Raw genomic sequence first — 12,358 nt, 5'->3', positions numbered from 1 at the left:
TGCTATGTTTGCACTTTTGCTGCTAACTGGGAAGTAATCCATAATACGGAGTACTTTCCAGCAATTTCAACTGAAGATGAAAATTACCCTATGAAGATGAGGGCAATGAAACATAACTTCTTGGAGAGTTAGAATTAGAATACAAAAAGGGTTCGATTTTCAATCATCTAAACTAACAGATTATGGACTGAATGAGCCACAAAGGAATCAATAATCAAAGACGATAAACACAAATACTTCCATAAAAATAAGTTCAAAATTTCAACAAGAATTAAACTAGATTGATCCACCAATCCAGAATATTACATAGTTGGGGAGTGCCAAAAACATCAAATGCCAAAGTTGTGTCACCGTTACTAAGAATAGATCAACTTATCACTGTTTCTAAAATAGTATAAACTTATTACATAGCTATCATCTAACTTGAACAATTCCAGCACTGACCAACTTTTGGATCTTATTCATCACCATTGGATTCTTCATATGATCTTGTGCTGCCTTAGGATTCTCCTGGAAGTCTATCAAAACCTGAAATCCAGAAATTCAAACAGCAAAACATAAGTTAAAATAACGAAGGAATGATTTTCAATAAAGAGATTTTATGAAAACAACAATGTCATTAAAATGAGTTTTTAAATTTCAATACCCTCCCCCTCATCAATTGCTAGTAAAATAATAGGTTTTTATACTTTAAACTTCTTTTTGAAAAAATATTCCACTTCGCAAAGATTATTACCTGTCTCATTACAGGATCAGTGAGGATGTTCTGGATTTCTGGGTCCTGCATTCCCTTAGCCTGCAGAGATCAGAAGCACAACTGTCAAGAATTTTTACTCAAAACATAATCTAAAATGAATTATTCATCAACAAGCATAAAACAAGACCTGTCTCTCTTTGAGTTCTTCAGGAGTCAAATCCCCACGGCTTGCTTTATTAATTTGTTGTACACATCTGCAAGAAAGTAATAGCAAAATTTAGTGGTGTAAGAACGTATATTTAAAGGTTGCAACCACACAAATTTCAGGCGTTCTACTACACACCTTCTCACGCCATCCAACAATTCCTGGTTGTTTGGCTCGAGTTTTAATCCTTCCTGGTAAGTTTCTAATGCCTTCTCATATTCCTTCATGAAGAACTGAACAGCTCCCTTTCTAGTGTACCCCTTAACAAAGGAAGGATCAAGCTCGATGCACTTTTCTGCATCTTTCAATGCTTCTGGCATTGCCCCCAATTTAGTGTAACTTGCAGCTCGGTTGCTGTAAGCCTAAAATGCATCAATAAGTAGCAAAGTGAGTTCAAAATTGATTTAGTGATGATTTATCAAATAAAATAAGTAATGCAGAACAATCAGTAAAAAGCAGACATACTTTCGCATCTTTAGGGTTCCTCCTGATAGCTTCTGTGTAATGCTTCACAGCTTCGGGATATTTCTGCTCCTTGAAGTACTCATTACCTACATAGACATGTACAGGTTCCAAATTAATGTGCAAATACATAGCCGGATATAAGGAAACTCAAAACACCCTAAACCAAAACAGCTCCCAAGGGTCACAATGTCAAATACTTCTCAATGGAACGAAATAGAATTTCCAACATACAAAAAAGGTAGTAATACCTTTTTCACGTTCTTCATCAGCTATATTAGGATCAAAGTACTCTTGCTGCTCCAAATCTTTCTTTGCCTTTTCAGCATCATTCAGCTTCTTCAGTGTGTCAGGATTACGGTGCTCTGTCAAAGCTTTGTGGAAAGCTTCAATAGCAAGGTCATAGTCCTTTGAAGTCTTCGCAATTTTCGCCAAAGCAGTTCCTTTCCTGGTCAAGGCCCTGGCAACCATTTTGTAGTCTGATCGAAGCTCCCTACCTCTTTCAACAGCTTGGTCACAGTCCTTGATACACTCATCATACTACATAGGGATTTAAAAGCAATGTAAACCAATCAGCAATCATTGGCCGCAAACAGATAAAAACAGATTATAACAGTTAAGTACATGAATAACAAAAAGCACAGAGTACACAAATAACCAACAAAAGACACAAAAAGCACAGAGTACACAAATAACCAACAAAAGACACAAAACATAAAAGCAGCAGGACAAAGTAACTATAAATAACAACGAACACAAAACAAAAAAGAAGAAAACAGAAGACAGGCAAAAATAAACCCACTAGATTGAACACGATAACTTTAAGCAACAGTAACTACCTCGCAAAAGACACCATTCTTTAATGGTGACAAGCTGACATCTCATCCTTGCACAAATAGCCCAAGTAAGGTGACAAACTTGTGCTACTCTGTACCTTAATTCCAACATCAGTAGCTAACTGGAAGGAAGGTGCCCTAGTTGTCAAATGATCTTAACGAATTTATATATTACCGCCCCTAGCTTTCTTTATCCTAACATAAGCTCCTTACCTGAAACTCAACTATGTGTAATACAAGGCTCAAATAGAGAGTAGTCTAATAATCCTTATCTAGTACCAAAGGCAAAGGAATAAATGCCTAAGAAGGAACAATTTTTCATGCGGGAAACAAGATTCAAATACTCAACAAAAAAACACAAGTACAAACCAAGATACATATCAATATATCATCCAATCTAACTATCAACTGAAAACCAAACCAGCCCAATTCAGCAATACCTACTTTCCTCCTTTAAAACCAACATCTTCCATAATTTACAAGATAAGCCAAAATAAACTGAACATGTTAACTTTTAGGACCATTCATAACACAGTTCACTTGGGGAAAAAAAAAAACTCAATCCTATGCCATAGACTTCATTACCCATCGATATGTACACCCTAACCTCTGAAACCAGAAATAAAAAAAGGGTCTTCAAACTAACAACCAATAATTTGTTACAGAAAAGCATGTTCTACCTTATAGAAGTTATTTTTTATAATCTCAGTGAAAAGGTGAATATCATTATCTACCACTAGCAAAATATGGTTTGTAAATCTTTCGCCTAACAACAGCAGTAAATTCATGTCTAGCAGCAAGATAACAACACAGCTACACTTGCAGCCAGAACAGTCAAATTTCTTTATTTACTGATGAAGTAATACAATTTAGGCTAAGCTATACTAATTAACTATTAAAAAATTAATCTTTATACCTAACTAAAAAGGTTACCATCATGAAGCTAGAATGACAAAGCATTTACATTCATATAATAAACACAGAAATAGCACATAAACCTCTAACAACCCATCAACTGCAAACCAGCCTACATTAAGTAAATTATCAATTCATATGCCGTGCATATAACTGTAGCACGATTAACCAAACTAATTCACTCATATTGGCCTATTATATACTTAAACCCCAAACAAGCATTACACTAAAAAAAATCTATAACATTCAAACCCGCCTTGATCAAGCTCCTTTATCCTACGATCAATGTCAAATCAATCATCACAATCAATCTCTAAGTCACATGCCAAAGTTCAATTTCACATCAATCACAAAGCTCAAGACTTCAAACCAAATTTAAACAAAACCAATTAAACAATTGAAATCAAAGAATAAATAAAAGCAATGCAGGAATTTACCTTGCCCATCTCAAGATAAACAGCAGCCCTATTAGTCAAGAAAGATATATCCTCATCATCCAATTCAATAGCCTTACTATAATGCTCAATTGCCTTCTCAAATTCCTTCTTCTTATAAGCTGCATTCCCAGCTTCTTTCTCCTTTTGAGCCAACCCCTTCTTCTCCTTCTTCTCCCTCTCCTCTTCATCCTCCTCCACCATCGGCTCGGGTTCGGGTTCCGGTTTCGGCTCCGGCTCCGGCTTAGGCTCAGGTTTAGCCTCAGGCATCTTAAACTCTCTCTCAACTGCGGGCTCCTCGGGCTGAACCTCCATATCCTCAGGCCCATTACCACTCATCATCTTAATATTCAACAAAACCCCAAGAGCTTGCATAACCCTTTGATCCTTCAAGTACATATTCAAGTTATTCGGATTCTTCTGGATTTCCTGCATCATCTTCACAAAATCAGGCTGCTGCAAATACCCACGAGTACCCGGATCCGCAGTTAGCTTGGCCCACATCTCCGGCCCAGAAAAAGCATCCCCAAAAGGAGAAGCAGAAGAACTACTGGGACGGGCACCCCGAGAAGCCGCGGATTGAGCGTCGGAAAGCCCAGATTTAAGGGCTTCGTTATTCGGGTCGAATTCGAGACCCTTTTTGTAAGCAGAAATAGCGTCGGAAAAATTATGAAGACCTAAATACGCAGCACCCAAACGACTGTAACCCTTGGGCCAATCAGGTTTTAGGTCGACGGTTTTCTGGGCGTCGGTTAAAGCGTCGGAAAAGTTTCCGAGGGAAGCGTGGGCGGCGGATCGATTAGAGTAGAGGACATGATTTGTGGGGGCGAGAGAAATAGCGTCGGAAAAGTGTTTAATTGCGTCGGCATAGTTGCCGGAAGAGAAGGCGGCGTTACCCTTTGCTTTAGCTTCGTCTGCCATTGAAGAGAGAGAGAGAATTTGGGAGGAGAGAGAAAGAGAAAGGGTTTTAGGAGAGAGAAAGGAAATCTGGAAAAGAAGGGGAGATTAATAGGCGAAGGAAGAAGAGGAGACGAGAGAGTTCTGGCTGTTGTTGGGGAAGGTGAAGTGGTTCTGGAAAGTTCTTGGGTTAACGAGGGGTTGGAATTCGGATCTAATGTGGATGATTTTGTGACTGAGGTGGCTTAATTAATTTTTTGGGCTTTTGATTAATTAATTAATGTATGAACCTAATTGAGGTGAATTGGCTATTCAATTTTGTGTACTAATCGAGGTTGAAATTACTTGATTGATTTTAATTGGAAGGGTGCTAAAGAGTTTCGATCTCCTCCCCTATTGCTATGCTTCCTCGATAAGACGATAAGTATTGTGTTTAATGATTAGGTTGATTTAACCAATTTGAATCTGAGTTGAACTAAAGTTTTAGTCGAATAAATAAGAACACTAATTGAGTCCGAATTAACTCAAATGGTGAACCGGGTGGACCACACAGAAGAAAAAAAAAAAAAAAATAGGAATACTAATTGAGTTTGAATTGTTCATCAATAGTTACAGCTAATTTTCATATCCTTACCGATTAGGTCCTCCATCTCGCCACACCCTCGAGTTGTGGGGGTTTGATCCTCATCCCCCCCCCCCCAACTCTCCTGTGAAAGGAGGCCCCCCATATGTACTAATATTATTTATCAATTTAGACTAGTAGTAATCTAATAATACATCCAATAAAATGTAAGTGATAACCAAACAACATCTCATACGAATGAAATTTTTTTGACCCACTTTAGCCTCCTCCTCTTTTTCTCTCTAAAGTTAAATAAATAGTCGGGCTCCCAAAGCTATGATTTGGTTTTCTTCAACGGTTTATATATCTTTAATTTATTCATTATTTGTCTTGTTGTTTATCATCTAAAGTGTAATAAGTTACCTTATGCATGCTAGGACAATTAGTTATAGTCGAGTTCATAAACACTAAAACAATAAATCATATTGCTTCTCAAATCGATAAAAGCAACTAGGTTTACCTTCTTGTTAAGATACTTACTATATCATGCTTGTCGTCAATGACCCTTTAGCATCAACATAATTTGTTGATCAATTATAAAATTAATCTAATTAAATTCAGTCCGAACTTCAATAAGGCAAAAATGAGCCTAGGCACTCAAAATTAATAACTAAGCCAAAGTTGTACAATTTATGTAGCTAAAAAACAAGCTTAGTTTATGAACAATTCTTTATCTACCAACATGAACAAATGAGCAAGCTTGTTAATAAACAATTAAACAGGGATGTTTATTATCATGAACAAATGAAAGCTTGTTGATAAACTATCAAACATGGGTATTGGCTAGTTATATGATAAACTCTCAAATCTTCTCTAATAAGTAATAACGAAACGTAATGGACTCTACTATGTTGGAGCTGGACTTTACAATCCCAATCCATTTTTATTAGCTTAAAATATAAATCTAGCCAATTTAAATGGGCCTATTGGGCTTTTTTATTGGGCCAATGACCATTTTAAACAAGGCCTATTAGATAAGTTGATCCATTGGCCAACGTACTCTAACATCAAGCACAATGCACAACAACAAAAGTGCATTGTAAACAAGAGTATTATTGCTTATACACTTTGTTTAAAATATTTATTGCAGATTGAATGACAAAATTGACAATCAAACACCGAATATATAAGCAAAAGCAAACAAAAAAGAGCATGAAATTCGGCCAAATAATGAAAGGAGAGAGAATTGTTAGAAAATACAAATGTAAAAGAAAGAAATACTGATGAAATTGTAGCTACTATAAACGTAACTCCAAAGAGTAACGTACACATGGTTCACGCAGGACATTTCCCAACACTCTTCACCTCTTTCACGTGTCATCTCCTCCTTTTGCATGGCGTTTCTCCCTCTTTCTCTTCTAAACCTCTTTTATTTCATCTTCTTCTTTATTTTATTTCATTAGCTAGTTTAGTTTTCTTAAATTACTTTTCTTTTCAAATATGGCAAGTATGAGTTCTGTTTTGACAATTCTTGCACTTTTAGCATGTTTCTCTCTTCAATTGTTATGCCTTTCTGAAGCTAAAAACAGGTTGTGGGACTCCAATATCCGCATGCCTACTGATACTAAACCACATGAACCCAAGGATGACGGTGAGGTCGGTACTACTTGGGCTCTTCTTGTTGCCGGCTCACAAGGCTTTGGTAATTATAGGCACCAGGTATACATTTTCACTTTAATTATCGTGCACAGGTATAACCGGTTGTATATAGAAAAGTGAATTCTTCTACACTTAATCTTCTATTTGTTTCATTTTTGTTTTGGGTTGTACAATTATATATATTAGAGGACTAGAGGTTTTTTTACTTGATTCTTCTTGGTTTTTTGCAGGCAGATGTTTGTCACGCGTATCAGATTTTAAAGAGAGGAGGATTAAAAGATGAGAATATAGTTGTGTTTATGTATGATGATATTGCTGATAATCCACTCAATCCTAGGAAAGGTGTAATTATCAATCATCCTGATGCCAAGGATGTCTATGCTGGTGTTCCTAAGGTAATATACCTATCTAATTACTCATTTTTCATATCATTATTTTGCGAAATTTCGTATTACTTTAATCTTGTACATTAATTTAATTATTTCCTCATAAAAAAATTCCAAGTCATCGATTTAATAATCCATGCAAACTCATCTAAAATTGTTCTTAATCAGTTTTACAAAACCCAAGTGCAAAAGTCCCACATCGAAAAATTAATAGAAGATTAAGCACTTAATATATCTTTATTAGAATAATACGAATTGCTGAGCTTGGTAACGTGAGCTTGTAACCCAAGTGGGAGCAATATGGTGATGGAACACGATCTTAGCCTACTGGGTCGGGTCATGGGTTGGCAGTATGCATGCTCGCCCTATCCAAGTTGGGAGTTGGTCCATGTGGCTTGGGCGAAGGCCTGAATCTCATGGACCCTAAAGTGGAGGGGACTGCGTGAGGCTGGTTTCACAGAGCAACGAAAACCTCCCGCTCCTGTCAGTGGAAGGATAACGGGCTTGCGCCTCCCTGGCCCATTAGTACCCAGCTGGCTCAGGTCTAATTGGACCATCACCTTTTTTATTTTTTGTTTTAGGATATATGGTTTTCTAGGATAAATGCAGCTTACTGTACATGTAAAGTTTGATTAACTCTTGAGGTTGAGGAAGCAGTTAGGATGTTCATCTCATTTCATTGCATTTCGTAGTTGGGATATCGGTCTATGGAAGTCCCTATATACTAGTACATCAATTGTGGTGCTCGGACTCTTCATTTCACTTGGTAGTATTCTTAGGAGTTAGGATTGGAGTGTCTAATGTCTATGGATTGTGGAAAAATAGATGAGAGTCTGAGGCAGGGGGATGTATTTAGTTGAGAGCATCACCTATTTTTAGGAAAGGTAGTTTTCTAGGAGCAAATCAACTTAGTTAATTTAAATTAGCTTTGATGGTTAGAGGAAGTAATTAGGATGTTCATCTCATTCATTGCATATATGGTTCCATGGAAGCCCTTACATAACATCAATATTGTATTCCTCGGACTTCATTTCAATTTTAGTATTCTTAGGACCAGAGTGTCTAATGTCTATGTGTAATTGGATATAAACACTTGTGACCAAAAGAACTATGGGAAAATAGCTGAGTCTGAAGCAGGGTCGTGTTTATATGGGTTGTCTCCTCTCTGATGTGGATATTTGAGTTCAAGTAACATAAACTCAACGGCCTGTTTGATGCTTAAAGCGTGGCTGGTTTTTTTTTTTATTTACTACAGGATTATACGGGGGAGCATGTCACAGCAGAGAACATGTTTGCAGTGCTTCTTGGGAACAAGAAAGCTGTAAAAGGTGGCAGTGGAAAGGTCATTGATAGCAAACCAAATGACAGGATCTTTATATACTACTCCGACCATGGAGGTCCTGGTGTATTGGGTTAGTGCCTCTATATTTTACTGCATTGTATTCATATATTGTCCAAAGACCTGAGGTCTCCGTTTCAAGTACTCGCAATATATTGGATCAATTGTCAATATATGCAGTCGAGGCTTTTAATCTGACCTAAGCTTTTGGTGAGTTTGCTTGTAGGAATGCCTAATATGCCATTCCTTTATGGCAAGGACTTCATAGAAGTTTTAAAGAAGAAATACGCATCAAAAAACTACAAGGAAATGGTTAGTGGGTGTTGGTTTATAAGTATTAACATACATAATATAAATTTTGTATATTAAAAGCTGTACACTAATCTTTTCCTGTACACAGGTAATATACATTGAAGCTTGCGAAAGTGGTAGTGTTTTTGAGGGCTTGATGCCTGAAGATCTGAACATATATGTTACAACAGCTTCGAATGCTGAAGAGAGTAGCTGGGGAACTTACTGTCCTGGTATGGACCCTGCACCACCACCAGAGTTCATGACATGCTTAGGTGATTTATATAGTATTGCTTGGATGGAAGACAGGTGATTTTTCTGTCAATTCGGCGGATACATTTTTAATCCATTGCTAGATTACAAATTTTACAACCTCTAAATTCGGTGTGAATCATTATAAGCATATATCAATCTATATATTTTATTTTATAAATCCGCAAAAACTGAAGGTAGAATAAATTTTGGTTTGCAGTGAGACACACAATTTGAAGAAAGAAACGATTGCTCAACAAATTAAGAAGGTAAGGCTATTAGGAGCTCAGTGAATTAGAAGAGCAAAGTTCGGTTACATGAGTGAAACTGATTATTCTTGTTGATATTGGATGAATGTTTCCTTGATGAGTTTGATCTGGCAGGTAAAGGACAGAACTTCAAATTTCAACACCTACACAGCAGGATCCCATGTCATGGAATACGGAAATAAAAGCATTAAACCAGAGAAACTCTATCTATACCAAGGCTTTGATCCAGCAACTGCAAACCTTCCTGCTAACACAGTGCCTCGTGATATTGAGTTGGGCGTTGTCAATCAGCGAGATGCAGACATTCTTTTCCTTTGGGAAAAGGTAATTTGAGCCCAATTTTCCTTCATTTTTGATGACTGTTTATAGCTTATGTTTACTCTGATTGTATACACCACTTTAAGTACCTTTGTTGGATACTTGACACTTATGCGTATACTTAATGCCACAAACAGTAATATAACTATGTATACTTAGGTTGTTTTATTTTTCTCTTATAAGTCTACTATCCTCGAGCCTTAAATATGTATACTCAACAGTGCAATATTTTACCTATTCCTCAGGCTTGGGAAATTTTTAGTACTTATACTTCAATTTAGATCAAAAGATGCTAAACTTTCATAAATTGGTCAGTTCTGAATCTTGAATTAGATTTGTATCTATGTCCGTCACTACTCAATAATCGCCAACTTTGGGTAATGGTAGCATAGTTCACAGATAGCAGATTGTAGACTGAAATTCTATTGTGCATCTCTTGCAGTACGAAAGATCAAAGGAGGAACCTGAGGAGAAGCTTAAGATTCTTACAGAGATAACTGAGACTATGAATCACAGAAGCCACCTTGACAGCAGCATTGAATTGATCGGAAAACTTTTATTTGGACTAAACAATGGTCCTTCGGTCCTACGTGCAAAGCCAAGCCGTGGAATGCCGCTTGTGGATGATTGGGATTGCTTGAAATCAATGGTAAATAATAAAAATTTGCATTCTTAGTTGATTGCATAGTAACAGGATATGTTGCTAATTTTGCTGTCATTTTAAACTTACCAATCAAAACTTTCAAATCTTCAGGTTCGGGTGTTTGAGAAGGAATGCGGGTCCTTAACTCAATACGGCATGAAACATATGCGGGCCTTTGCAAACATCTGCAACAAGGATATTCCGCAATCAGTGATGCAAGAAGCTTGTGTTGCAGCTTGCAGTGGGCACAACTCTGGCCAGTGGCATCCATCACTCCACGGTTATAGCGCTTGACGTGTCCTACTGGCTTTTCAGTTGTTATACAATCTTACATATTACTGTATCATATGTGTGAAATGTGTTGTTAGATGGTTAGACTAGACCAAAACATGATGCTATACTATGGTCCAGAAAATGACTACTCCGCAGTGTGTTATGTGGTCAATTGCCTAGCTTACGTGCTTAATCAGTGCATTTGTTCATATATATTTTGCATAATTGGCACTTTCATAGGGTATGGACTATGCCCGCTATGGTCCCTTAGGACCCTTACCCTCCACCTAGATTGGATAGGGATGTTTTCATGTGCACGAGTTCAATGTAGGTTATACTTATGCTGGTGATACATTTAGGGAAGTTTCCAGTTTGTACATTTAGTTTGCAGATATGTTTTCTGTAGGGTATGGTTCTGTAGGGTATGGTTCCCTACAACATTGTGACTCACGCTAATAAACCAAAATACAATTCACACCGTATGCATAATTTACTTAAATCACCCCTAATTCTAGCCCTCTAGCTTCAAGATTAAAACAACTGTAGTCCAAATCTATAAAATGCGACAATTTTTTCTAGATATTTGAAATAAGTTTATCACCATTGATAACACGTGTTAAATGTAAGAGCTATAGTACATCATTCGATGTTATCATGTATTCATGTGCTAGTATTGTACAGCGCCAAGCTGTTTGTTCAATTGTGGTTAATATGGAGTATTTGTATATAACAATTAACCAGTCCTCGAAAGTGTTGGTGAAATGTTACTCTGAAGAAATACATAAATGGATACTAGTTAAGTACGGAGTAGTTAAACAACAATGAAAATCATGTTGAGGATCATTATTTAATATGCATGTTATTTGCTCATTGACTAAGATTGCATACACTAAAGATTTTGATTCTTCATGAAATACATAAACTAAGTAACAATTTCACAACTTCAATTAAAAAAATACGAAGTATTTGGTAATATACATGTGGGCCTGAACCCAAGATTTGATATTCGATTTGTAATGTGAGGAAAGTGGACTTTGTGATTTAATAATCGATTTGACTAACAAACATTTGCAACCCAAAATAAAAAAGTTATCTCCTGTGATAATGGAGGGAAATCAAGCTCATACAGTCATGCTAACTGCCAATGCCAAATTGAAGATGTGGTCGTTGGACATATTGTTCCCCTATTATTGTTTAAAAATTACAATTTATGGGTCGTAGGGTCTTGTTCGGCAACAAAGTCTTATAATTTTCATATTACGGAGTAGGATTTTAAACTAGTATTTGGTAAAATTATCGTGGCTTTCAGTGTCTTTGCAATAACATTATAACAAACTCTTGATGATTGTACAAAAGAATATAACTACCACAATCTTTTAAAGAAAATTATAATATCCATGAAAAGCAAATAACTAACAACAATTACTTTCACTCAGGGGCGGACCTTTGTTGAGGCGGGTCAGGGCCCAGCCCCCCTCAATTTTTCTAAGTTATTGGTTTTAAGGAATATAATGTCTAATAATTACACTTAAAAAGTTATGACATAATGGTTAAGTATTGTTATTTTTGAGCAAAAGGTTGGAGGATCAAACCCTCCCCCCCCCCCCCCCCACAAACTTTTTGGCCCAATATCCGCCATTGCTTTCACTGGAACAAGCTAGCATGTTCAACATCATTTAACATACTCATCAGCAGCCAAAGGAATTTGTAAGCTACAAATTGCTTCTTATTTTGTTAGATTTAGTTAGAAAAATTACTCTAATTAGGAAACTACTCCATATACAACTACAAGTCTAGAATTAGATTAAAACAAAAACAAATGACAATGCAACCAAGAATATATACATACTATGTTTTTCTTTTTTAAAAGTTGGTGTCATATATATATCTAAATTATACTTTTTGTCATATATTGTATTC

At 36.5% G+C, this 12,358-nt stretch overlaps 2 protein-coding genes across 2 annotated transcripts; one reads left to right on the top strand and one right to left on the bottom strand.

Moving 5' to 3' along the window:
• Window positions 1-214: 214 nt before the first annotated feature.
• LOC145597975 (hsp70-Hsp90 organizing protein 3-like) lies at window positions 215-4,626 on the bottom strand. The gene is made up of 7 exons (XM_081654253.1): window positions 3,553-4,626; window positions 1,616-1,904; window positions 1,368-1,453; window positions 1,041-1,264; window positions 885-951; window positions 737-796; window positions 215-528 (listed from the first exon to the last, which is right to left on the bottom strand). The coding sequence occupies exons 1-7, from the start codon at window positions 4,468-4,470 to the stop codon at window positions 415-417; spliced, it is 1,758 nt and encodes a 585-aa protein (XP_081510379.1). The 5' UTR covers window positions 4,471-4,626; the 3' UTR covers window positions 215-414.
• Window positions 4,627-6,931: 2,305 nt separating this feature from the next.
• Window positions 6,932-10,515, top strand: LOC145597976 (vacuolar-processing enzyme-like). Its single transcript, XM_081654254.1, has 8 exons — window positions 6,932-7,062; window positions 8,309-8,465; window positions 8,619-8,704; window positions 8,793-8,992; window positions 9,156-9,204; window positions 9,319-9,528; window positions 9,965-10,171; window positions 10,277-10,515. The coding sequence occupies exons 1-8, from the start codon at window positions 6,967-6,969 to the stop codon at window positions 10,457-10,459; spliced, it is 1,188 nt and encodes a 395-aa protein (XP_081510380.1). The 5' UTR covers window positions 6,932-6,966; the 3' UTR covers window positions 10,460-10,515.
• The last annotated feature ends 1,843 nt before the right edge of the window (window positions 10,516-12,358 follow it).

Source organism: Chenopodium album, chromosome 20 (assembly GCF_948465745.1).
Source record: "Chenopodium album chromosome 20, dcCheAlbu1.1, whole genome shotgun sequence".
Lineage (NCBI taxonomy): Eukaryota > Viridiplantae > Streptophyta > Magnoliopsida > Caryophyllales > Amaranthaceae > Chenopodium > Chenopodium album.
Note: the sequence above shows the minus strand (reverse complement) of the source record. Positions and strands in the feature narration are given on the sequence as shown.

What these genes read in the sequence shown, in the direction of transcription:
- LOC145597975 (XM_081654253.1), bottom strand. Translation starts at nt 4,470, where the DNA reads ATGGCAGACGAAGCTAAAGCAAAGGGTAACGCCGCCTTCTCTTCCGGC. An exon ending in TGATGAAGAACGTGAAAAAG is followed by an intron (nt 1,454 to 1,615) that starts GTATTACTACCT and finishes ATGTCTATGTAG; the next exon opens with GTAATGAGTACTTCAAGGAG. An exon ending in GGAACCCTAAAGATGCGAAA is followed by an intron (nt 1,265 to 1,367) that starts GTATGTCTGCTT and finishes GATGCATTTTAG; the next exon opens with GCTTACAGCAACCGAGCTGC.
- LOC145597976 (XM_081654254.1), top strand. Translation starts at nt 6,967, where the DNA reads ATGTATGATGATATTGCTGATAATCCACTCAATCCTAGGAAAGGTGTA. An exon ending in ATTGCTTGGATGGAAGACAG is followed by an intron (nt 8,993 to 9,155) that starts GTGATTTTTCTG and finishes TTTGGTTTGCAG; the next exon opens with TGAGACACACAATTTGAAGA. An exon ending in GGGATTGCTTGAAATCAATG is followed by an intron (nt 10,172 to 10,276) that starts GTAAATAATAAA and finishes TCAAATCTTCAG; the next exon opens with GTTCGGGTGTTTGAGAAGGA.